This window comes from Hipposideros armiger, unplaced genomic scaffold (assembly GCF_001890085.2).
Source record: "Hipposideros armiger isolate ML-2016 unplaced genomic scaffold, ASM189008v1 scaffold_6, whole genome shotgun sequence".
In the NCBI taxonomy this organism is placed as follows: domain Eukaryota; kingdom Metazoa; phylum Chordata; class Mammalia; order Chiroptera; family Hipposideridae; genus Hipposideros; species Hipposideros armiger.
In genome coordinates this window covers 739980-762700 of record NW_017731356.1, presented here as the reverse complement: position 1 = coordinate 762700, position 22721 = coordinate 739980, and the positions used below count along the sequence as shown (strand labels likewise).

At 52.9% G+C, this 22721-nt stretch overlaps 1 protein-coding gene and 1 long non-coding RNA gene across 3 annotated transcripts in view; one reads left to right on the top strand and one right to left on the bottom strand.

The window, feature by feature from the left end:
• The first annotated feature begins 2920 nt into the window (after positions 1 to 2920).
• Positions 2921 to 22681, top strand: GPA33 (glycoprotein A33). Its single transcript, XM_019646811.1, has 7 exons — positions 2921 to 3003; positions 12847 to 13001; positions 13358 to 13574; positions 18987 to 19139; positions 20920 to 21039; positions 21734 to 21857; positions 22323 to 22681. The coding sequence occupies exons 1-7, from the start codon at positions 2961 to 2963 to the stop codon at positions 22483 to 22485; spliced, it is 975 nt and encodes a 324-aa protein (XP_019502356.1). The 5' UTR covers positions 2921 to 2960; the 3' UTR covers positions 22486 to 22681.
• The window catches only part of LOC109384980 (uncharacterized), a 14079-nt gene continuing 1006 nt past the window's right edge, over positions 9649 to 22721 (bottom strand). The window contains exons 1-3 of one of the 2 annotated variants that reach the window (XR_002124538.1): positions 22276 to 22365; positions 19651 to 19711; positions 9649 to 12733 (exon numbers count right to left, since the gene is read on the bottom strand). This is a non-coding gene — a long non-coding RNA (uncharacterized LOC109384980). Of the gene's footprint in view, positions 12734 to 19650; positions 19712 to 22275; positions 22366 to 22721 lie in introns of those variants that run through there. The other variant, XR_002124537.1, reaches the window with a different exon arrangement.

Below are 22721 nucleotides of genomic sequence, written 5' to 3'. Positions count from 1 at the left end.
AGACTAGAAGAATGAGACACACGGTACCTCAGCCCCATGTCAGCTCAGAGGGGGCCATGCAGAATGGGCTGGACCCTCTGATAGCTGTTGGGAGAGCACCCTGATGCCACCAGAGGGTAGGCGTGCTTGTGACCAGGGTTAATTTCTATGAACAGAGATGACTCGGGATAGTGAACTGGATTTTATCCCTCCCCCATGCTCACACCAATTGGTGATTTTCAACTGGCAACCCTGTGTGATAAAAAAAATCCCATGAGCTTCATAAACTTCAGATGAGCTCATAACCCACCCTGTAACTCCACACTTCCTCCCACCATCACTGTGATCAAAGCAAAGTCCAACAGCCAAATAGTTCACCCCCTGTCCCACACGTCCTGTGATTAGCCATCCATCCATCCATCCATCCACCCATCCATCCATCCACCCATCCATTCACGAATACCTACTATGTGTCAGGCACTGCACTTGACCAAAATTAGTAATTACATAATTCCATGCTTGAAAGGGTCTTTCCTCCTGGCTAAATGGAACAATGCCTGGCACACGGTATAATTAAAAATTGACTGAAGAAATGAATGAGCTCACAGTTTATTAGGAGGACTGAGACACAGGCCAAAAATAACTCAAGCGTAAGGCAGACTGTAGTTAGTGTCCTAAGAGAGATCCAGAATGCACTGTGAGTTCAAAGGAGGGAAAGCCCTTCCTTTGAGGAAGTCAGGAAGGGCTCCGTAGCAGCAGAGATTATATCCAAGCTGGCGTTAAAGGGCGAGCTGGCTTGTGACGGCAGATTCGGCGGAGGAGGGGATGCCAGAGGGGACAGTGCTGGGGCAGGAAAGCATGACCGCTGGGTGTGCAGAGCTGTCTAACTGGCTCACAGCATAAGTCGCATATTTTGGGAGAGACGTTTTGGGAGGGAGGCTGTGTTTGAGAACAAATACTAGAATACGTGTACACAAAATAGCTGCGGAAGAAACTGATAACAGTGGCTGCCCCGGGGCAAGCGGAACCCGGGGACTGGGAGACAGAATTGGGAGAAGGCTAGCTTTTACTCCGTGCTTCCTTTTGAATATTTTGAATTTTGTAAGTATTCAGATGAATAAATTTGAATAAAATGTTTGTTGGCAGCTGAACTGGGCAGAAGGGAGAGCCCAGTGTTTTGTTACGGAGGACAATTCCTTCCTGCCTCATCTGCCTAGAACCCACCACACCGGGCACATGGTGGGTTTCAATAATTACTTTTTTAATGAATGAATTTCCTAGGGAGTCCTCCTAAGAAAAATTATTAAGTGAAGCATGGATACGTTAACTTAAAAATGAAAAGGCCTTTCAAAGTGAGAGGCAATAAGCATTTATTTGAGATCAATAAGAATAGCCATTCGGGACGCCCTGATTCAAGCAGAAGCCCATATGGTGTTTCGATGAGGAGCTACAGGCCAGGGGTGTTTGTGAGGGGGGCTGGGAGCAGTTACACGAATAGCAGGCAGGCATGTTTATTGGTGCAGATAACCTAAGATAGTGATGTTAATTCTAAGCATCTTTTAAAATTTCAGGCCGGTGGTCATAATAACGACTGTTTTCTTGTTATCTTTGCAGGCCGCTGTTTGGGACTCGAGGTTGCGCTAGGCCCAGTCCAAAGGCTATTTTGCCCTGGTTTAACATTCCAAATATTTGAGGCATGGACGTGCAAGGCAGTTAGTTGGTCTGCCATGGCAGCCTCGGCGCCATTTAAAGTGGCTCCGTTTATATTGTTTTTATTCACAGTGGGAATGGCGCAGGAAGGGGCAGGGAAGGGCTGAAGGTGGCATCAGGCAGGGCCAGGCACACGATGACAGACGCCGGTAGGGACGGAGGAGGGGGGAGGGGGGAGATGGACCGCCAACGCGCTAAGACAGGCCACTGAGAGGGAAGGGAGCCCTGGGGAGGAGCGAGGATGGAGGGCGTGGTCTACCCTCCGTGGGCACCCCTGAACTCACAGAGGCTGCATCTGGGCCACTGGAGTGGTGAACTAGAAATCAGAAAACCACTCAGCAGCTGAGTGCCCTTGGAGAACTCGCTTAATTCCTCTGAGATGCAGATCCCCGCTTGTAAACTACAGCGTCCTGATACCCAGCTCCCCGCTTTGTTCTGACCACCCCGTCTGAAGCAGGGCCCTCTCCTCTGGCCCGTTTCATGTTCTGTATCGTGTCCCAGGCTATATTTCCCCCCAGGTCTCTTGTTCTTTAAGTTGAGGACAAGCCACCCCGGGTTGCCTAGGACTGAGAGGTCCCAGGGCCATGGGACTTTCGGTTTTAAATCCGGGACAGTTTCAAGCAAACTGAGATGTGCAGTCCTGGTTTTTCTAAGGTTGCAGTCTTTGTTTCCTTGGGTACTGCCTATCTCCTGACCAGACAGACGGTCAGCTCTCTGAGGGGAGAGATTTCCTGCGTTCTCATGGCTGTGTCTCTATCGGGGGGTGGGGTGGGGTTGTGGACAGGGAGGGGAGTAGAGAGACACATCATATTATGCCTAATGGTGTTTCAGCAACTGTGGGCAACACCCTTCTTTTATTGGCTTCGGACCCCCTCTTTTGAGATCAGTTCCCTTTTCATTACGAGGTGGCAATTGCCGGTCCATTACCGCCAGAGCCCACACCTTAGGGAGAAGCCCAGGACTTTGTACACCTGCCAAGTAGAGAAAAGGCAGGCAGAGTGACTGGTTCAAGGAGAAGGTGGGGAAGGTTCCTGCTGTGGCCTTTGGTGGAGTAGGTGGAGCACAAGTCCAGTCCCACAGGTGAGCTCACCTGTCAATCCAGCTGCGGGGTGGGGTATGCAGGCCAGGCTGAGCAGCGGGGGACAGAAAGAGGAAGCCACAGGAACTGAAGGCTGCCCAGCCAAGGACTGTGGTCGATTAAACAGTCCGCCCAGACCTGTCTGGGCTCCACCGGTTCCAGGCTGGGCTTGAGGCAGAACAGAAGCAAGATCATGGCAGGGACGCTGTGGCCTGTGCTGTGGACATTCTGTGCGGGTGAGTAGGTCCCGGCCCTGTCCAGTGCCAGGCGGTGGGCGAGACGTGGGTGCTGAGCTCTGTCTCCGGGAGCGTCCCCAGGGAGGGCCCCCAGGGACAGTTGCGCTACGGCTGGGCAGAATGACACATTGTGTCATTCAGACGGAAGCAACCAGACTAGCCCCCAGAATCAGAAGGTTTTTATTCGCATTATTAGTGCATAGAATTCCAGCCTATTTCTGGAATGAAGAATTCATAAATTCTCAAGACCATATATTTTTATCCCAAATCAGAGCATAGGATCAGACACGAGATCTGATCATTGGGGCAAAGTATTTGGAATTGAGTTTGTCCTGGAAAATCCAGGATGTATATACCTAGATATGTTCACACCTTAGGATTTTAACCATTGCTTTAAAACCAGAGAAAGAAGCAATGGTAAGAGTGTTAACATCCGTATCACATACAGGGAAACTGAGGCAGAAAGACAATTCTTACCCAGTGTCATTCCCAGAGCAGAAGACACAATCCTTCAACAAAAACACCAGACAGGCGCCTTCCAGAGGCTCAAGTTCCTCAGCCTCCCGACACTCTAGTCACTGAAAACTCGGGAGACGGGGAGCCCCCAAAACAGAAATCAGACCAGTTGTCGAAATACAGCTGAATCCAAAGCAAGCACTAAATAGCCAAGTCGCTGTGTGGGAGCCACGGAGCTTCTAGGGTTAGGATGGAAGGCTTGCCTCAGGGTCCTGGGCATGGCGGGAAACAGAATGGGGAAGGGACGCTGGGAGACGGGGCTGGGACCTTTAGAGGTACAGTGAGTTCAGTGTCCTTGGCAACACTGAGAACTCCATCAGCTTGCAATTTCGAAGCTATGGCAGGCTCCAGGGATCTGGGAAGAAAGGCGAGGCGGTGAAGGGTTATTCCAGGAAATGTAGGAGTCCCTAGCTGGGGACGTGGAACTAAGGAAGCTCTGATTAGAGCTCACCTTTCAATTTGCGCAGGCAAGCCCCAGCCACAGGCCTGCCCACCTGGGCAGTCCTCCCCGGCCCCCAGGCTCCCCGACCTCCCCCATCTCTCAAAGCCTGGCCGTGGGGCCATTGGGTGGAAGGCAGCCTCGTGCTGGGGAAGGGCTTGGAAATAGAGTTGGCAAAGGTTGATTCACTCAGGCTGGCTCAAACCCGTCAGGAGGTCCATCAGTCATGGCCAAGGGGCCCTTGTCGCCAGGTGAGAGAGCCTGGTTGGTTCATTCCTTCATCCAAACAGCTCTTTACTGAGCATGTAGTTTGTGCAGGCACCCAGGAGCGAAGGTCTGGAATGCTTGCAGTAATGAGGGAACCTTGTCAGCCATCAGATCCAGATGGGAATGGGGAGGGAGGCTGAAAGGACGTGACCATCCTGTCGGCGTGGGGGGGGCTACTGAGGTCTCCTGTGCTGCCCGCCTCCCCTAAACCTGCATTTGTAGCCTGGCTGCAACCCATGCATGAATAAAAAGAAGAGATTTTAGCTTAGGAAAAAGAAAAACACAAACAAAACACTCACACAGCTTTGAATGAAAAGTGGCATTAATTTTGCTTTGCCTGGAGGGGTACGGTTTACCTCTTCCTGTGAGAAGGCACGTGACCCCTGGGTGAACTCAGCCAGTGGAACCAGTTCCCGGGCCTGTGTTCAGATACACTGACAATGTGTCTTCTGCCCCCACCCCTGATCCCACCTTTGCCTCCATACCTTAGAGGAAGGGGCTGAAGCAGTGGGCTGGAGGAGCCCAGGCTCGGGGGCCAGCTCAGAGTGGACATACTGGGGGGAGAGATAGCCATTGCCATGTGCAAGTGAGCAGTGAAGACCCTCCAAGGTCAAAGCTCAGAGCAGGGGGTGGCCCTCCCCACATGGCTTATGAAAGGATGCCAGAGGAAGGAGCAGGGGAATTGGGGAGGGCTTCTGGAAGAAGGTGGTGCTTGCGTTGGGTTCCAGAGGACCTACCGTCTGCGCCCGCCTTCCTTTCTCCATCTGAACTTGCCCAGAAATAACTTAGCTTTTGCTCATGTCCTGGGCAGAGCCACACCGAGCTGATGGGCACAGGACCCATCGGACTTCGGGGAAGCGGAAGCTATCCCATGAGGCCACATGGAGGGGACACGCACAGAAGGCAGTGCATTAGAGAATTTAAAAACAATGCTGAAACCGACTAAACGCCAGCCTGACAATTCTAAACAGCGGCAGTGACAAAACGCTTCTCCCTCCCAGGGCGCAAGCTCTCCGTCTCCTACCGAGGCACTCCAGCCATCACAGGCACTCATGGGGGCAGCCCTCTTCCATAACAGCCTTTATCACGGCTCAGGTCGTTCATCTGTACATACCTCTGTTTCCTAATCTGTGAAACGGACAGGGTAATCTGTAATGCGTAAAAATGCACACTGTCCCTCCCAGAGGTTAGTATGGCTGTTAAATGAGCTTGTCGGTGTAAAACCTGGGAAGGGTGCCTGGCACAGAGCAAGCTTCGGTAAATGCCAGCTATGGTTGTAGTGGCTGTTACTGTTAGTGTGGGCAAGTGTACGTTACAGGAAATTAGCTAGACTTTGGCAGCCATGTGCCAAGAAAGAGGGTCAGAGTCACGGTGGATGAGCCCGAAGTTATCACCCCTTCCAGTGGCTGCTAGAAAAAAAAAGCTCCAACTTGTGCACAAAACCAAGGCGTTTCCACTCTGGGAATTTTTTCGGCCACCAGACTTCGTGAAAGACTTGATGTGATGGGAGGTACAGCTGTAGGAACCGAGACTCCTAAAGGGGAACCCACCAGGGGAAAAAGTCCCTGAACAGCTCTGCCCAGGGTCTCTCAAATCTTTGAAGATGTGATAAAAGAAACACAAACAAAAAAAGCCCCACCTTCTGAGAAGGAGAGGAAATTTCCTTGAAACTTCAACTAGAAACACTTAGGAAAATACTGCTTTACACAGAGAAATAAAGGAACCCATCATCCCAAAATATACCAAATGAGAAAATACGTTTATTTTCTCCCCCGTCTATAAAAGTTTCAGTAAACCCTCAAATGCTTGATCCTTGCTGGGGTTTTGATGGGAACAAAGTTTTGAGGCTGCTCAGGCCGTTTTCGAATCCTTCACTAAGGGTCTTGGTCAGAGCCACAAGAGGGTAGCTTTTGCTAGCCGCCTTTGCATGCCCACTCGGAAGTGCCACGTTCCGGTTAGTCACCCAGGCTCCAGAGCTCCTGGGGCCTGCCCTGTCAGAGGGTGGCCTGCCTGCGTCAGCATCACTGGCATGCCTCAGCCTCAGACAGGCACACCTGATGAGACTCAGATAAGGGAGTGGCCGTGTGCCGAGCTAACCTGGCCCTGAGGGTGCTGTCAGGCAGCCCGGACTTTCCTCTGTTCTGAGGCTGGAGCCCTGAGGCCACTCAGGTCCCCAGGGCCTGGCTCCCACCTGGCGCCTGGGCAACCCCTGCCGGAGCCTGAGCACAAGTCAGAACCAGCTTGTAAGGCGGGCTGCTGTGCCTGGGGACATACACTGTCTGCCTGCAGAGATGCGATCAATCGGGATGAAAATGGCCCACGACTGGCCCAGCCTCCAGGGAAGGATGTATCGACTGGCTAGCCTCAGAGAGGAGGACTGGTGCTTTGGGGCAGTGGCTAGCAACCCTGGCTGCCCATAGAATCACTGGGGAGTGAAAGTACAGACAGCCAGGCGTCCCAGAGCCTCCGAAACAGAATCCCAAGGGGTGGAACCTGGGCGCCTCTCTGATTTTGAAAGTTCCCCAGGCGATGCTGGTGGGCAGTGGAGACTTCAAGCTGCGTATTGGAACTGGAGGAGTTCGCCTGTTACGGGGCTGGAACTGGGCCTGTGACCTGCAGCTCACCTGCGCCCTCAGCCTGTTCCTCCAGTCACTGGAGCTGGGATGGTTGATCATCCCCCTGAAACAGCAAGAGTGCCCTGGGGAACACAACCAGGGACGAGGTACAGAAAGTGAAATGGGGGCAGGGCAAGGGGCCCCCCATTTCTGGCCACATTGGCAGTGACGTGACTCCAGAATTACTTTGTAAGAGAGTGTTGGGGGTGGGGGTGGGGCAGATGGCGGGATTTGTTCCCAAACTGCCCTGATGGAACAGCGCCATTTGCACTTGGCCTGGACGTGTGTTTGCGATCATAGGGGAAGGCTCAGGTATCACACGGCTGGAGGGGGGGGTCCCACACCCCAAAACCAGCCGCTTGGCGCCCTCGCTACACACTGGCTTGTGTCAGTGTCTCCCAGGCCCTGGGCCCTGCACAGTGCTCTCCCTTCCCCCTCACCTCTTCTCCCATTTCTTCCTGGTTCACTCCTCATCCCCCAAAGGTCCTTCCTCGGGACAACCTCTCCTCACCCCTCCATCCTCTGTTATATCCCGTCATCAAATGTGTAACACTTGTCCCCATGGAGGTTTTGTTTACATTTATCTGTGATTATTTATTGACTACCGTTTGACTCACTCCAAGGACCAAACGCCACGAGAGCAGAAACCATGCCTGTCTCTGCTGGCCCCGCCCCACCGCGTCTAGCCCGGTGCCTGGAACACAGGCGCCCAGCGGCCATGTGCCGGATGGGTGTTAGCGAGGGACCCTCACCGGGCAGCGGGTTTGCTTTCAGGGCCTCCTCTCCTTCCTGACTTGCTCTCCTTCCAGCTTTCTCCCCGCAGCCCCCGCCTCTCCCCAGGACTCCATTTCCTAATCTCATTTGCTTCCATCGAAATCTACCCACCCTGAGTCTCTTCCCGGGGTTCGATGGAGAAGAGGGGCTAATTAGGGAAACTGACTGTCCTGCTCGTTTAAGGAAGGGGGTGTCTCCCCTGCCTCCCATTTCAGCAGGAGTGTCAGTGCCTTCACTCAGCGCTGGGAATTCCAGGAGTGTCTGGAGATGGCCAGAGAAGGGGACATTTGACTTGGAGGGAGGTGAAGTTTGGCCCACGCTGGCAGCACTCAGGTTTCATCCCCGTCTCCTCCCTGCCAGCTGAGCTTGTCTCTGTACTCAGATCACCTGCCCAGGGCACCAACTGTCACCCTGGGACCCCGCCTCCTTCCTGAGGTGCCTCCCTCCCCTCAGCCACCCACTGACCTTTGGGCTGCTTCCTTGTTTTCTGCCCGGGTGAGTCAGGGATGCTATAAACACCCAGCAGAACATGGCAACAGACGGATGTTTCCACTTCAGACTGTTTCAAAGTTCACTGGGAGAGAAGCGTAAAATGCGGAGGGCAGGGCCCGGCAGGCCTCGCGGCCACAGGTCTGCCCGCCGACTTATTTCTGTCTGCACTCATGGGAAGAGATGACACCAGTTGACAGCGAGGCTGGCCCTCCAGCTATCCCCTGACCCTCCTCCCCTCTCCCCGCAACCCAGGCTGGGGTCTTGCTCCATCTGGCTTCTCCCCTACCTTCAGTCTCTTTTTTCTAGAAGCTCCTTCTCTGTAACCTACAAGCCCGCTCAAGTCTCTGCATTTTCTATCTCAGAGGGCACTGGAGAAGCCTTCTCAGGATCCTTGGTGCCTCTCTGGCTCCAGCTCTCTCAGCTCTGTTAGGTGAGTTCCTTGACAGAACGGACTCCCTCGCTCGATCTACGTCCTCATTTCCTGGTTGACTTGTAAAACTAACACAGCCCTGTGGTTACAGGCGCACTGCATGTTTGTTGCAGAATATTTGGAAACTAAAAGATGCACAAAGAAGAAACCCAAAGTTGCCCCAATGATCTCAGAATCCAGAGATAACTGTTATTAATCCTGCACTTGGGCGTACTTTCTTCTAGAATTTGCTTTCTCTCTGTGACGATGTAGAAGTGGGTACTGTTGTGCATACAGTTTTGCTTTAGTCCCTCATATGCACAAGTTTAACCTTGTGAATTAAATCTCTTGGGGACTATTTCAAGTCATCTCCCACCCCCCTCCCCAAAAGCCTTTCCCTTGCAATCCTTCTGGTCCCCACATAGCTGCTGCCCTCTCTACCCTCCCCCTCAAAACACTTCACTCAACACTTTCACTTAACAGTTCATTAGGCTCTACTGTGATGCTGGCCAACAGTGACCTCTAACTGCTTCAGGGGCAGGATTGTGGTGTGAACCACTCAATCAACACGGTCTCATTAGCACCTAGCTCTGTGTAGACACCTTGTGTGTGCACGCGTGTGTGTGTGCGCGCGTGTGGAGGGGGGATGGCACGTAGTGGGTACAAGAGAACCCTGCTGGAAGGAGCACGCCATCTGGTAAGGGAAGGAGGCCTGCACACACTGACCCCCATCAACATGAGAATTACACGTGTGTGGGATAGACACTGCCTGAAGTGGTTCAGAAAAGCCAGCAAAGACAATGAAAACACTAACTCGAAAAGATACATGCACCCCTATGTTTGTCACAGCATTATTTGCAGTAGCCAAGACACAGAAGCAACCTAGGTAAATAGATGGATAAAGACAAGGTCCATATATACAATGGAATATTATTCAGCCATTAAAAAAAAAATGCTATCTTGCTATTTGCAACAACATGGATGGACCTAGAGGGCATTTTGCTAAGTGAAGTAAGTCAGACAGAGAAAGACAAATACTATATGATTTCACTTATTTTCTTAAAAAAAAACAAAAACAACACAAAACTAAAACAAACTCATAGAAACAGAGACCAAAGGGATGGATGCCACAGGGGCAGGTGTGGGGGAGGGGTGAAGAATATAGTCAATAATATCGTGGTAAGCATGCATGGTGACTGGTGGCTGCTAGACTTAATGTGGTGACTACATCATAAGGTATATCAGTGTTGAATTGCTATGTTGTACGTCTGAAACTAATATACTATTGCGTGTCAACTGTAGATGATGATAGATAGATAGATAGATGATAGATAGATAGATAGATAGATAGATAGGTACCTGGCATGACCCCAGCGAGCTCCCCGAGGAGGCAGGCATGAATATACTGGTGATCATTTCCCGGTGCATTGCACTAAACTAGGGCCTTAGGGAAAAGTCATTGAATTGATCGGAATTGATAGATTCTTAAAGATCCATGTTGAACAAACAGTTCAACACGCTTTCATTGATTTCTAACCTCCCCCCCAAGTTGCCTCTGGATCTCTCCTGCCCCAGCTGCCAGTTGGGGAGTCCACAGAGGCCATTCCCACCTGGGGAGGTGGGACAAAGCACTGCTTTGTGAAAAAAATCAACCTGCAGATGTGAAGTGCCCACTCTCTCCAGAGTCCTGCACTTTCTCAACACCAGAACATGTGTCTACTCCTGGGGCAGGCGGGGTCCCTTCTGGCCTCCTTAAGAACGCGGTTTCACTGAGCAAATGGATTTTCCTAAGTGGAAGCATTACTGCCAGTTTCCCAAGGGTTCCCATAATGTGCTGTGTATGCCTCAAGCAGCCAGTTCCATCAAGCATTTCATTATCTTCCTTGGATGTATTACTTTCCGGTCAGCTCTCAAGAGACAGTTTATTATCTTCTTAACAAACCTTAATTATTTACGAGCAATCATCAAGGCTTCAAGCTGGGTCTCTATGCCCCAACCCCTTAGGGAGGTCAAATGACCTGTGTCCTGTTTACATCTGGGGCACTTAGCTTCCCTGGCTGGGGCTCCTTGGGTTTTTGGCATTTCCTAGCAATCTGTGGGATATAGGGTCTTCAACCAGGTCTGCTTGTAAATCCTACCCATGTTTTAAGCTTGAATTCTCTACAACTCACGCACTTGCTGTCCAAGAGCACTTATGAGAGCGCCTCCTATATGCAAGGCACTCTGTTGAGCCCTGGGGATGTGAAGATGAAGAAAACACGGCGTAGCAGAGGAGAGAGTCGTGCCACTATGGAAGGCTGGTGAGGTTGGTGCTTATGTGCCGGGGAAAGGGTGTGTGTGCTAGACACATTAAGTCATCCCACCCTCACAACAGCCTTGAGTCAGATAATATTATCATCCTCCTTTTATAGTTGAGCAAGCTGAGGAACAAAGACAATTAAGTCACCCAGGTCATACAGCAAGGACAATTAAGAATGAGGGTGCCAGCCTGGGCAGTTTGGCTCCAGCATTCGTGCTCTTGGCCACCCTGCCATGCTGTGTGATAAAGTTTCATGAGACAGAAGCCCCAGGAGGCAGGTAGGCATGGTAGCAGGCGACACGAAAGACAGAGTAACCCACTCCGCTTGGGAGAGTTTGGACATTTTGTCGAGGACAATGTCGGTGCTAAAAGCGTCTTCCAAACTATTATTTATTAGCACTTTATGGAGAATTAGCTTATCAGATGCATGCATCCAAGGAGCTCAGACTTGAGAAGAACAGAGCAGAAGGGAGTGAGGTGGGAGGAAAGAATTCTTCTGGAGGCACCAGGATGGAAGGGCTGCGACTACCGGGAGGTGGGGAGCATGGAGTCTGGGTAACCGGAAAGAAGACGCCCAACGTAGACCTGTACAAGGAAGTGGAAAGGGTGGTGGTTGGAAGGCTCTAGAAATGTCTACAGTTTCTCCACTTGCTAGCTTTCTAATCGCGGATTAGATGTTCCACCTGGGGCTCCTGTCTCATCCACTGAGCAGGGATGCAAAGATCCCAAAGAAGAGAAAATGAAGGCCGCAGAGCTAATAAACATTAAGCCTGTGGCAAGAGGTGAGAGGGACAGGGCTTGTTCCTGGCGGAGCTGGTGGTGACAAACATCAGAAGCCTCTGAGTGTGTGATGGGAACTTATTAAGACGTCGAGCCCCATCCATGTCTTCGTTGCCGGTAATGTGAGAACAGGAGGACCCTGGCTGGAACAGGGGGAAGGATTCGGTGAGCGATCCGGGTCCCCAGCGACGGCTGTGGGCATGAAGTTCTTACAGACGCAGCGAATTCTCATCTAGGATTATGGAAAATGAGTGACTCAGGGTACAGGACCCGCCTCCCAAGGGCCGTGTCAGGTTTACAGCCAGCATCTAATAGCGCTCCACATCTGTTCACGGTGTTTCCCCATTTGTGGGCTCCTCCTCATCCGTTCATTTCAGCCTTTCTGCTCACAAATCTCTTAACAGAAGATGATTTTTAGCTCACTGTCATAATGAGCTCTAAAATTGATCTGTTCCTTAGCTACAACCATGCGCGATTACTATTCCGTTCTGACAGTTCGCCCACGGTGAGGGTGGGTGGTTATCTGGTGATTAACTTTTAACCAAGAGTGGGCCTAAAGCACAGACCATGGGGTGCGAAGCAGAAGCAAATCAGTAAGACAAAGGGGTCGCAATAGTCACTAACAGCTACTGAGCACTGGTTATGGGGTAGCACCCATTCCAAGCAAAGGCCACATTTGTGTCACTCAGTCTTCCCTCAACCCATTTGTCCAGTGAGACCGCGGGCGCAGAGAGCGTAAGTGAATTGCTCAGCGTTCTGCGTTCAGTTGGTTAAGGAGTTGGAACCCTAACCCAGGCATTCTGGTTCCAGAGCCTGGGCGCTGAAGCCCCATGCAACGCTGCTTCCTGAAATGGCCACGGAGGAGCTGTGTGCTGATGGGGGGTCGTACAGACATGGGAATGAAAGCATCAAAGAGACATTTCTGAATCAGAAGAGACATGGGAGAGGAGAGGACGGGGGGTGGGAGGTGGGCCTGAGGTTCGAAGCCAGGCGTCAGCCACTGGACAATGGCTGAACTTGTCTGTGATGCTGCAGGATGGGGGTCGGGTGGACCGAGGTCCACCTGTTGCTCTTTACCCCAAGGTGGGAGGAGAACAGCTGGTGCGCCATGGTCAAGCTGGCAGTTGTCGTGTGTCTCCCTGTAGTTAGAAGAGGAAAGTGTCACTGGGCATTCCTTCAGAGGTCTTGTGGGCAACAAGCGGGTGTGCCCATTTCATTTACTTCTCCCTCCCACTTCCCACTTTCTCTCCAGTCTGGGTGACTGTCAATGCCATCTCTGTGGAAACCCCACAGGAAGTCCTTCGGGCCGCCCGGGGAAAGAGTGTCACCCTTCCGTGCACCTATCACACTTCTGCCTCCAACCAAGGTGGATTTATCCAATGGGACAAGCTTCTAAGGAGTCACACGGTAAGGATCTTTAAAAGTTGGGGGCATTGTGGAAAGGAGTACAGCTAGGAAGTGACAGAACTGGGACTTGCCAGGGATGACAAGGGGAGAGCGTGCTGGGATCTGAGAAAACCCCACTGAGCCACAGGTGCCCCTGTGGTGTGGGCTGCCTCCCTGCCCCAGTCTTTGGATACTTCTACGAAGTGAATGTGCACGTTTAAGACGAGCACTGCATATGAGGGCTGCTTGTTCTCAGGGGCTGGTGTGTCAGTGCCCCTGGGCTGGAGATGGTGGATGGGGGTAGTCAGGACCGGCCGGGAGAAGCACGGTGCCAGGGCCTCAGGGGGAGACCAAGTGGTATTTCTCCTTCCTCCCAGGAAAAGGTGTGCATCTGGGAATTTTCGACCCGAAACTACGGCTACGGTGACCTTTATAAGAACCGGGTCAAAATTTCGGACAACGTTGAGAAGTCAGACGCCTCCATCACCATTGACCAGCTGACCATGGATGACAATGGCACCTATGAGTGCACAGTCACGCTGCCGAGAGACCTGGAGGGCAACTCCAAGTCACGTGTCCGCCTCTTGGTGCTCGGTGAGTGTCTCCATCTCCTTCCTGGGAGGCAGGAAGCAGGTGAGGCAGGGGTGGGGGTGCAGGGAGCAGAAGCACCCCGGTGGTAGGATAAAGGCCTGGCCTGACCAGGAGCTAAGACCCCTCCCACCTCCCGTCTGCCTCAGGGCAGCAGCTCTGCACCTCCCGCTGGAACAGAAGGCTTCATTCTGAGTTCTCCCCGAATGGCAGACAGGTCCCCAGGGCAGAGGAGCCGGCCCATCCGGAATGGTCCCTGGGAGTCAGCCCGGGAGACCCTGTCCCTGCTGTCCAGTGCACTTCCTGGACATTGTCCTCTTTTTCATGCCAAACTTACTAAGGAGAAGAAACGGGAAGCCGTAGGTCCTGTTGGAAAGGTGTTCATTCACTGTGCCTTACTTTGATGCCGAGGAGCAGCTGTGTCCCTTACAGGCAGTGCGTCTTTCCCTGTCGTAAACTCAGTAATCCGTAGAAAGCCTTCCCACCACCGCCTCCCACCCCTACACCCCAACCATATGCCGTCGGTCAGGCTCTACTGCCTTTGAAATCCGTCCCAAGATAAAACATTCTTTTCATACAAATAACTTCTTATTGGAGTTTATAGTTTGGGAAGGATCTGAACGATCATCTGTATTAATATCTCCACTCTGTAGATGAGGCCCAGAGAAAGCACCTGACTCAAAGTCAAAGTTATTGGGGAACCATCAGTGAGCCCTACTCTATGACCAACAGAAGAGGTAGCCCCCACCCCGGGAGGGAGCAACACTCTAAACCAAAACAATGCATCGTTTTTTTTTCTTTATTTTTTCCCCTTTATGCTGCTTAGTTGGGGTATAATTTTTAACTGCATAAGGTGACTGCCTGGCTTTTTGAAGCATTGTAATGAGTCAAACAGCACAGCTCTGAATGAAGACTAACTGTCCCCCCTTTCCACCCTCCTACCAACAAAGTAGCAGCGGTGACACTGACTGTTCTTCCACGTGTCTCTCCATGTCCTTCAACACACACACACACACACACACACACACACACACACACACACACATACACACACACTCACACACTCACACTCACTTTTTCTTTTTCTTTCCATCTTTTGTTTTTTAAAGAGAGATCATATTATAATGGCCACTCTGCAACTTTCTTTTCTTAGTTTCATGCACATTTCTCCAGATCAATACATACATATCTACCTATTAACAGAATACATTCCAACCCATGGGCGCGCCATGATTTATTCAAGTGTTCATACTGATGGTCAGTCTTAGGCTGCTTCCATTTTTTTTTTGTATAAACGATACCGACATGAATATATACCTATTTGTTCACTGTGTTGTTTTTATTTCTATTGGGTAAATTCTTAAAAGTAGGATTTCTAGGTTGAAGACTATGTCTTATTCCATGTTAATCCACACTGGCAAATTACTTCCCTCAGAGCACCTTAAACTGCCATGAGCATTATATGAGCCTGCCTGTTGCCTCATAGCCTTACCAGTACAGAATGTTATCAATCTTTTGGATTTTTATAAATTGTGTTAATTTGCTAGATGAAAAAAAAATCAGCTCCATCTATGTCAACATTTTAATTTAACATTCCAGTAAGTTCACCCCCCGCAGTCCCCCACTTCCCAAGCTAGGACCTGACACCGTACAGCTGGGGACCAGCAGCGGGAAATGAGTCTGTTTCCTCCGTCTCCTTAGCCCACCACCTCTCACGCCTATTTCTGGCTCCTCTGAGGTCATGGTCAAAGTGGGAGTGGAGGATGGGGTTAAAGGGAAAGGGGAAAAGGCCTGTGTACCTCGCTAGGCCATCTGCAACTCTCTCCGGGTTGTCACAGAATTCCAGTCTCTCTAGATTGTCTTAGCTTTTCGATGTCCCCTGTTATTGCACTCTACAGCAGACGTCAGCTTGCCAGTTATGTTTTCTCTCCCATGCCACTAACCTGCATTCTGCCCTTCCTGGGCCCATGCCAACCAAATGTCAGGGGGCAGAGCAGTGCTGCCAGCCCTGGATGTGCCTATCTGCCCTCATGTGTCCACAGAACCCTGCACCTTGGACACATCACTCATTGAGAACTAGGGCGCCTTTTTTTTTTTTTCAGCTGAGCCATCCTGCCACCTGTTGGCAGCTCAGCAGCAGCTCAGCTCTGGCCAGGCATCGAACCGCTGTTGCTCAGAGCTCACACTCTTGAGCGAGCTCTTAACCAACTGAGCCATTCGACCAGCCCTCTCTACTTTATTTTTATTTTTATTATTTTTTTTATTTTTTAGCTGAGCCATCCTGCCACCTGTTGGCAGCTCAGCAGCAGCTCAGCTCTGGCCAGGCATCGAACCGCTGTTGCTCAGAGCTCACACTCTTGAGCAAGCTCTTAACCAACTGAGCTATTCGGCCGGCCTGAGAACTGGGGTTCTTAACTGCTCTTCCACACTGAAGGTTTTGCTTAGGGCCTGGGACACTGAAACCCACCCCCACCTGTAAGTGCATGACCCGGTTTTGATGGGGAGCCCTGAAACAGCACCATCATACTTTATTATCTCCTAGCATGTTCACAGCTGTGTTTTAGCTGCCCCAGATAATATGTGGAGTGCTGTCATGTGTTTTTCTACCATTGAATCAGGGGGCCTGCTTCTCTGGAGGGCCCCCTACATCAGAATCTCTCTTGCATGGAAGGCTGCTGGAATGGAGTTTATTTCTGCTCTGTTTTCCCGTTCTCCCACTCTAGCAACTTTAGTTCAAACACAAATAAGCAATTAGCTGTGTCAGGTGATCCTGGCCTCTTTAAAAATAGAAATTTTTAAAAAATAAGAGACCGAAAAAGAACATTCTCCTATATTACTGGGCTGTGCTCTCCGTGTTTCCTTCCAAGCCCCGTGCACATGCTCATTTATGTACACAACTGACTCTGAAGCCTCACAAGTCGGTGCTTCTCTCTTTTCATTCCACACCACACCACGCTCCCTGCTGTCATAGCCCTTGGCAGCAAGACGCAGGGTGCCCTGTTCCTGGGCTGGGCACTCAGGCTGTTTCCAATTAGAGCTATTATGCATAATGTTGCAACAAAGCGTCTTGTGTGCATAGCACCTAATTTTTATTTGCATTAATTTTTATTTGCATGAGCTCCTTGGAGAGTACCAAAAAGAGAATGAGAGTTTTTATCTGGTTTCTCCCATTCTCCCCCGTCCCCCATTGCCCATATTCGCCCCACCTGGTCCTGCTCTGCCTAATTCTGTCTCCTGCCTCCCCTTAAACAACCCCCAACTTTCGGCAATGAGCTGATTGGGGAAAGGCAGCAGGACCCCGCTTAAGTGTGAACATCTGGTCCCCCCTCCCACAGCTGCTACATCTTAGGAGATGAACTAATTAACTCCAAGGACAAGTTTAACCTGAGGCTATGGAACTCGGTGAAACCCCTGTTTTGCTTTAAAAAGAGAGCGATCATTTTGTACTATATGTTAAGAAATCCAGCAAAATTATTTCTTAAAAAATCAAGGTTTTTTTCCCCCAAATGGCTCTCCTGCGGGCCTATTGTTAGGCAGAAGGGCTTTAATTATGCGGGGTTGCCCAGTCGGTCTGGGTGACCTGACAGTAAACTGAGGCAAGCAGCGGACTTCTGGACGGACCATGGGGAGGCCACCTGGCCCTGAGACCTGGCCCAGCACTGGAGGGATCTGCCGTCACCCGGCCTCTGGCGCCCCCTGGCGTCCGCGTAGGGAGTTGTATGCTCTGCTGAGGCCTCCAGCCCATCGCGTCCCCTGCTCCCTTCCTGTCGCTCCACCGGCAATAAATATTCAGGTGGCACCTACCTTCTGTCTGAGGGGAGGACCAGACAACTGAGACTTGAGATCTCCGGGAGTCCCTGCAGTGGGTGGAAGGGCTGCTGGGCTACAGGGAAGAGGTGCGTCCTGAACAGCTCACCCCAGAACTTTGAGGGGAGGGGGCCAGCACAGACTGGAGTTCACTCTCCATGCTCAGCGACCCTGCACCTGGGCGAGCTGGGTTGTAGGGTGGGCAGTACTCTTTACGGGGGCAGGCAAACCATCCAAAGGGGCATTTAAAGAAAGAAGCGGAGGGGACAGGCCTGCCACCAACCAGTTCTTGTGTAACCCTGTCCTTTGTGTGACCTCCTCTGCCCACTCCCGAGGACACTGCCTGAGGCCTCAGGCACACTTCACTCCTCTTCTGGCCTCAGGGCCTTGGCACACGCTGTTTCCCCTGCCTGGAGGGCACTCACCTCTCTCTGACCACTGCTACCTTCACTATGGCCTCCTCCACTCTCTCTCTTCCTTCAGGCCACAGCCCAGGCTGTGACTGCGTTCATGTCCCTTATCTGTACCTTCCCTGACCTGCCTCCTGCCTGGTCATCGTCCAATGACTTGTCCTTTGCCCCAGAGCTCACTACATCAGCCCAGATCCCAACAGTGTCAGGCATTCATAGGTGCCAGTGAGGCTTGTACGTTAACGGCACTGAGGTGCTGAGTGGAAGGTACCAGCTTAAGGTCTTTAGGAATTTTGGGAGATCCGGTTAGGATGTGAGTTGTGGGGGCCTGTTGGTTTTTGTACCCTCCTTTCTGTGGGCTTCCCTGTCCTAATCTCTGCCCGTCTGTCCCCTCCCATCCCTTTGGTCCTCACCTCCCACCCAGCACACACCTCTGCGGCTGCCGGGGGGCCTCCACCATCTCCCAGCCTCTCCGGGCAATTGCATTTTATCAGCAAAGTCCAGGAAGAGGGTGATGCTTCACCCAAAGAGAGCGCTCCTGAGAAGTTCGAGGTGACGGGCTTCAGAGAGAGGGGGCTCCCGGCTAACCCAGGGGTGGGCAAGCTGTGGCCAGATCCACGCATAGCCTGCTTTGATGTGAAAGCTAAGGGTGGCTTTCACATTTCTAAAGGGTTGTTTACAAAGTAGCAGCAGTGACAGGGACCAGGATGTGGCCCGCGAAGTCTAAAATATTACCATTTGGCCCTTTACAGAGAAAGTCTGTGGTCCCCTCATTTGACAGGTGGGGGACACTGAGGGGCTGAGGGAGTTATCTAAAGTAGTCCAGGTGAGTCACTGTCAGAGGGTGCTTCTGTGGGCGGGTGCAGAGAGCCCTGGACCTGGAGGCGGAAGGCGGGGCTCCCAGGCCCAGCTCTGCCCGCACCCTTGCCAAGCCTTCTCTTTGGGCCTCACTATCCCATCTTTATAAGGGTGATGACTCTAAACTAGCCATCAGGAAGGATGCCTCTCTGTGATGGTGACAGGCCACTAGGGGATATTATTTGGGGTGGACTGATCTCGGAGCATTACTTCTCACCTCGAGGCTATGGATTTCTCTGCCTGTGATCAAACAAGGCAGCGTGTGTGCGTGTTTGGGGTGGGAGGTGGCTGTCACCCAGCCCCACTTGATTCACGCCTTCTCTTTGGCCCCTCCCCTACCCAGTGCCACCCTCCAAACCAGACTGCGGCATCGAGGGAGAGACGGTGATTGGGAACAACATCCAGCTGACCTGCCAATCAAAGGAGGGCTCCCCAGCCCCTCAGTACAGCTGGAAGAGCTATGACCTCCTGAACAAGGAGCGGGCAGGCGCTCCAGGTAACAGGCTCGGCAGGGAGGGCGGGGCCACCAGATCAGGTAGCTGATTGGCCAGGGCTGCCAGGGACCCTGTTCCGTTCACAGTGCGCTATCTTGAACCATCTCTTTAAGCACCGTTTCCTCATAATAATACCTACCTACCTACCGCATAGGTTATTGTGAGAAATGAAAGTGATTTCATGTAAAGCACTTAGTGGAAGCACATGCGACATGTTAACTGGTTTTCCTTATTCCCCAAAACTCAGTTCTCTGAAATAAGCATGTGGGTGGGGTTCTGCTTTGGATTATGATTCTGTCCCAAAGTATACATTTGAGACCCCAAGTCTAACTCTATGGCTCTACTCAAGGGTGGGAATTTCCTGTCCCCATTCCCTCTGCAGGCTGGTCCATCTCAGACTGCTCTGAACCCCCCCACCTCCCCAAAGGTGCCCCTTTTTATAGCCACACCCCACCACAGACTGGGACAGCTGTGAGAGCCCCATGCTCTCATGGGGATGGAAGGCTTACTTACGGTTGTCAGACCAGTTTTGTCCTGGGAAGCTTGGTATTTGAACTTTTGGTCAGGAAACAAACTGGAAAAAAGGGGAAAAAAACTATATAAATACCCTGCTGTCATTATGTCGGAGCCCACGGGTGTGGGGACACCCCGCCAGGATTCCTGGGCCCGATGCGCACTGGCTGCCTGGTGGCTGCACCCGGTGCTCCTGGAGATAAGGAAGACCAGGCCTGAGGGCGCCGTTGCTTTAACTTCTGGGAGGTCTCCGGGGCAGTGTGGGTGTCACCGCGGGTTCTGAGAAGACTGGGGCGCCGGAAGAGCGGCAGGTCCTGGTGAGCCCCGCCGGCCCGATGATGCACATTGGGGCTTCAGTCAAATCAGGATGAACTTTGTCACTCTACCCTTCACTCATTTGGGGGCAAAACAAGAACTTCTTCAAGTTTGTAAATCCATCCTTTGAACCCAGAGCTTCATGTGCTGCAGGAGTAAGAATCTGGATGTCAAGGAAGACAGAGGAGGGGTGGTTCTGGGGCCTGGAGCACTTTAGGGAGGATTTCTGAGGGGTGGGCATGGGCCCTGCTCCCAGCAGCCAGGAAGGATCTGGAAGGCCAGAGGTAGCAGCCGAGCTTGCTGACAAGCCATGAGATTGGGGGCGGACAGGGAGTTGACATCAGCGCCTCTGGGAGACCAGGGCGTCTCTGCAGGGAAGTCTCTCTCCAGCGAGGGCACAAGGAAGGCGGGAGGCCACGGTCCTGTGCGTTTCCCGTCTCAGCCACCAGGTGTCACCACTGTGGCAGAAACAGTGTTTCAGCTGGATTTCAGGAACTACTGAATCCTTTCCAAGGAAAGGGGTTTGGGAGCCCCAACTCAGAATCAAAGCAGGTCTTGGGGCATCGGATATGCACTAGTTAACCCCAGAGCAGCTTCTAATGTCTGCTGTTTGCTTCGAGGAGCTGGGGAAGGATGGTGAGGCAGGCACTATTATTATTCCCATTTGTAAATACAGAAGCTGAGGCTCCGTGAAGCCAAGTTACTTGCCCAAAGTCTCACACACACAGTAAGCGGCAGAGCCAGGCTTCACGCTCAGGGTGCCCTGCTGCATGGCAAGCACTTCAGAGCTGTGCGTGCTGCCTGGTCTCACCATCCTGCAGCCCGGAGGTGGGTGCTTTCTCCAGACTGCAGGGGGGGCCCGGCCAGGCACCGTGGCAGTGCTCGTACCCACCCAGGAATTCAGGTGCCTGAGTCCTGGCCCGTCTCCTCACCCCAACTCTCCTTCCTTCCCAGCCGTGGGGCAGGTCTTGTCTCTGAAGAACATCTCTACAGACATGTCAGGTTTCTACATCTGCACCTCCAGCAACGAAGTGGGGACAGAGTCCTGCAACATCACGGTGACCGTCAGACCCCGTAAGAGCCGTCATGGGTGGAGGGAGGGAGGGAGAGGTGGGGAGAGGACAAAGGTCAGAGATGACTAGCTGGGGGTCCAAAGAACCAGCTGAGAGAGGCTGCAGTGGCCGAGAATTGGCAGCCTCTTCAGGGTCCCCCACCGGCTGGGTGGCTGGGGTGACCTTGGCCACGTGCTCTTATCCCAGGCACCCCTTGCCTGGAGGCGAGTCCAGCTCCCTTGGTTCTTTGGAAGTAGCACCTAGGACTGGCTTCTGCCGACCTGCTCGGTCCAGCCTGCCCTTAGGACCACTCAGCGGGCCGGGGGTGTGCCCAGAGCCAGCCGCCAGAGAGTCTGGACCCCATCCTTCGAGATGGGACACTGACCAGCTCTGGGACACGCTGGAGTAGGAACTGGCCTGGCTGGCAGCTTTCCTGGAGCCTGGGCAGCCCAGGGAGTACAGCGATGCAAGGCCATCGCCCTCTGACCTTGTCTGTGTCTCCATCCTGAAGCGTATTCCCAGCCCTGTGCGGTCCCATCCTACAAGGCCCTGCCACAATGCTCCCGAAGCAGGCGGATGTGCTCCCTGGGCTGGGAGGGACCCCCTGTGGCACCGGCACCTGTGGAGCCCACTCCCAGCTGAGCTTGGCCCTGGAGCCTGGGCTCAAGTCAGGGATGTGGCTGGGGCTCAAGGTTCAGTGGCTCTGTCCCTTGCAGCCTCCATGAACGTGGCCCTGTATGCGGGCATCGCGGGTGGCGTGCTGGTGGCCCTCATCCTCATTGGCGTCCTTGTCTACTGCTGCTGCTGCCGGGAGAAGAGCGAGGACAAGGACTCCAGGCCGTGAGTGTTGGGGCAACCTGGTGGCACAGGTCTGGGCAGATTGAGAAGATGCGTCCCAGCTCCTCAGAGCCTCTTCCACTCACCGGGGGACAGCTTTCATTTTGATCAGCCCCATCTTATAGCCGAGAGGAGAACAAATGATTCACTCAAGTCTTCAAGTGGCATTGCAGTCCAGACGTGGCCCAGGGCCCATGGGTCTCAGAACAAGGCTTCCTGTGGTGCCAAGGCCAAGTGGGGTGGAGGCTTTGCCACCGCGGGTCCCTCCTTGTCCGGTGGAGCCAGCATGTTTCCGTAACGCCCTCAGATCACAAGTGGAACAAGTCTGTGCCACTTCCTGTCCTCACTGAGCCCTGCCCTTCGGCCCAGCGCCCCTTTGCAGTTGGATGGGTGGGGGTGGCGGGTCTTAAGGAGTACTCACTCGGCCCAGCTCCTTGGTGCAAAGCTTCTCTGTCCTCCCTGCCGCAGGAATCGGGCTATCTACCGGGAGCCTTCAGAGCAGGTGAGGGAACATTCTGGAGGGGAGCCTCTGAGGGAGCTTTCTGGAAGGCGGGACGAGGAGGACAACTACAGGCACGAAGACCTGGAGAGCAATGGCCGCCAGTCCCCCGATTACGCTGGCCGACGGTGACCAGGGCCTGCTGCAGGATAAGGGGACGGGGAGGGGCTTGTTCCGGCCTCCGCACCCCCTCTGCTCCCAGCCCGCTTTCCTGACCCTTCATCCCAGCACTGACAGTGCTTCCTCGGGAGCGTGGCCAGGCCCGGCTGCGGTGGTCTCCCCGGGGGCTCACCTGCCCCGGCACCCCGCCCCGCTGCCCGCCCCGGGGGCTCACCTGCCCCGGCACCCCGCCCCGCTGCCCGCCCCGG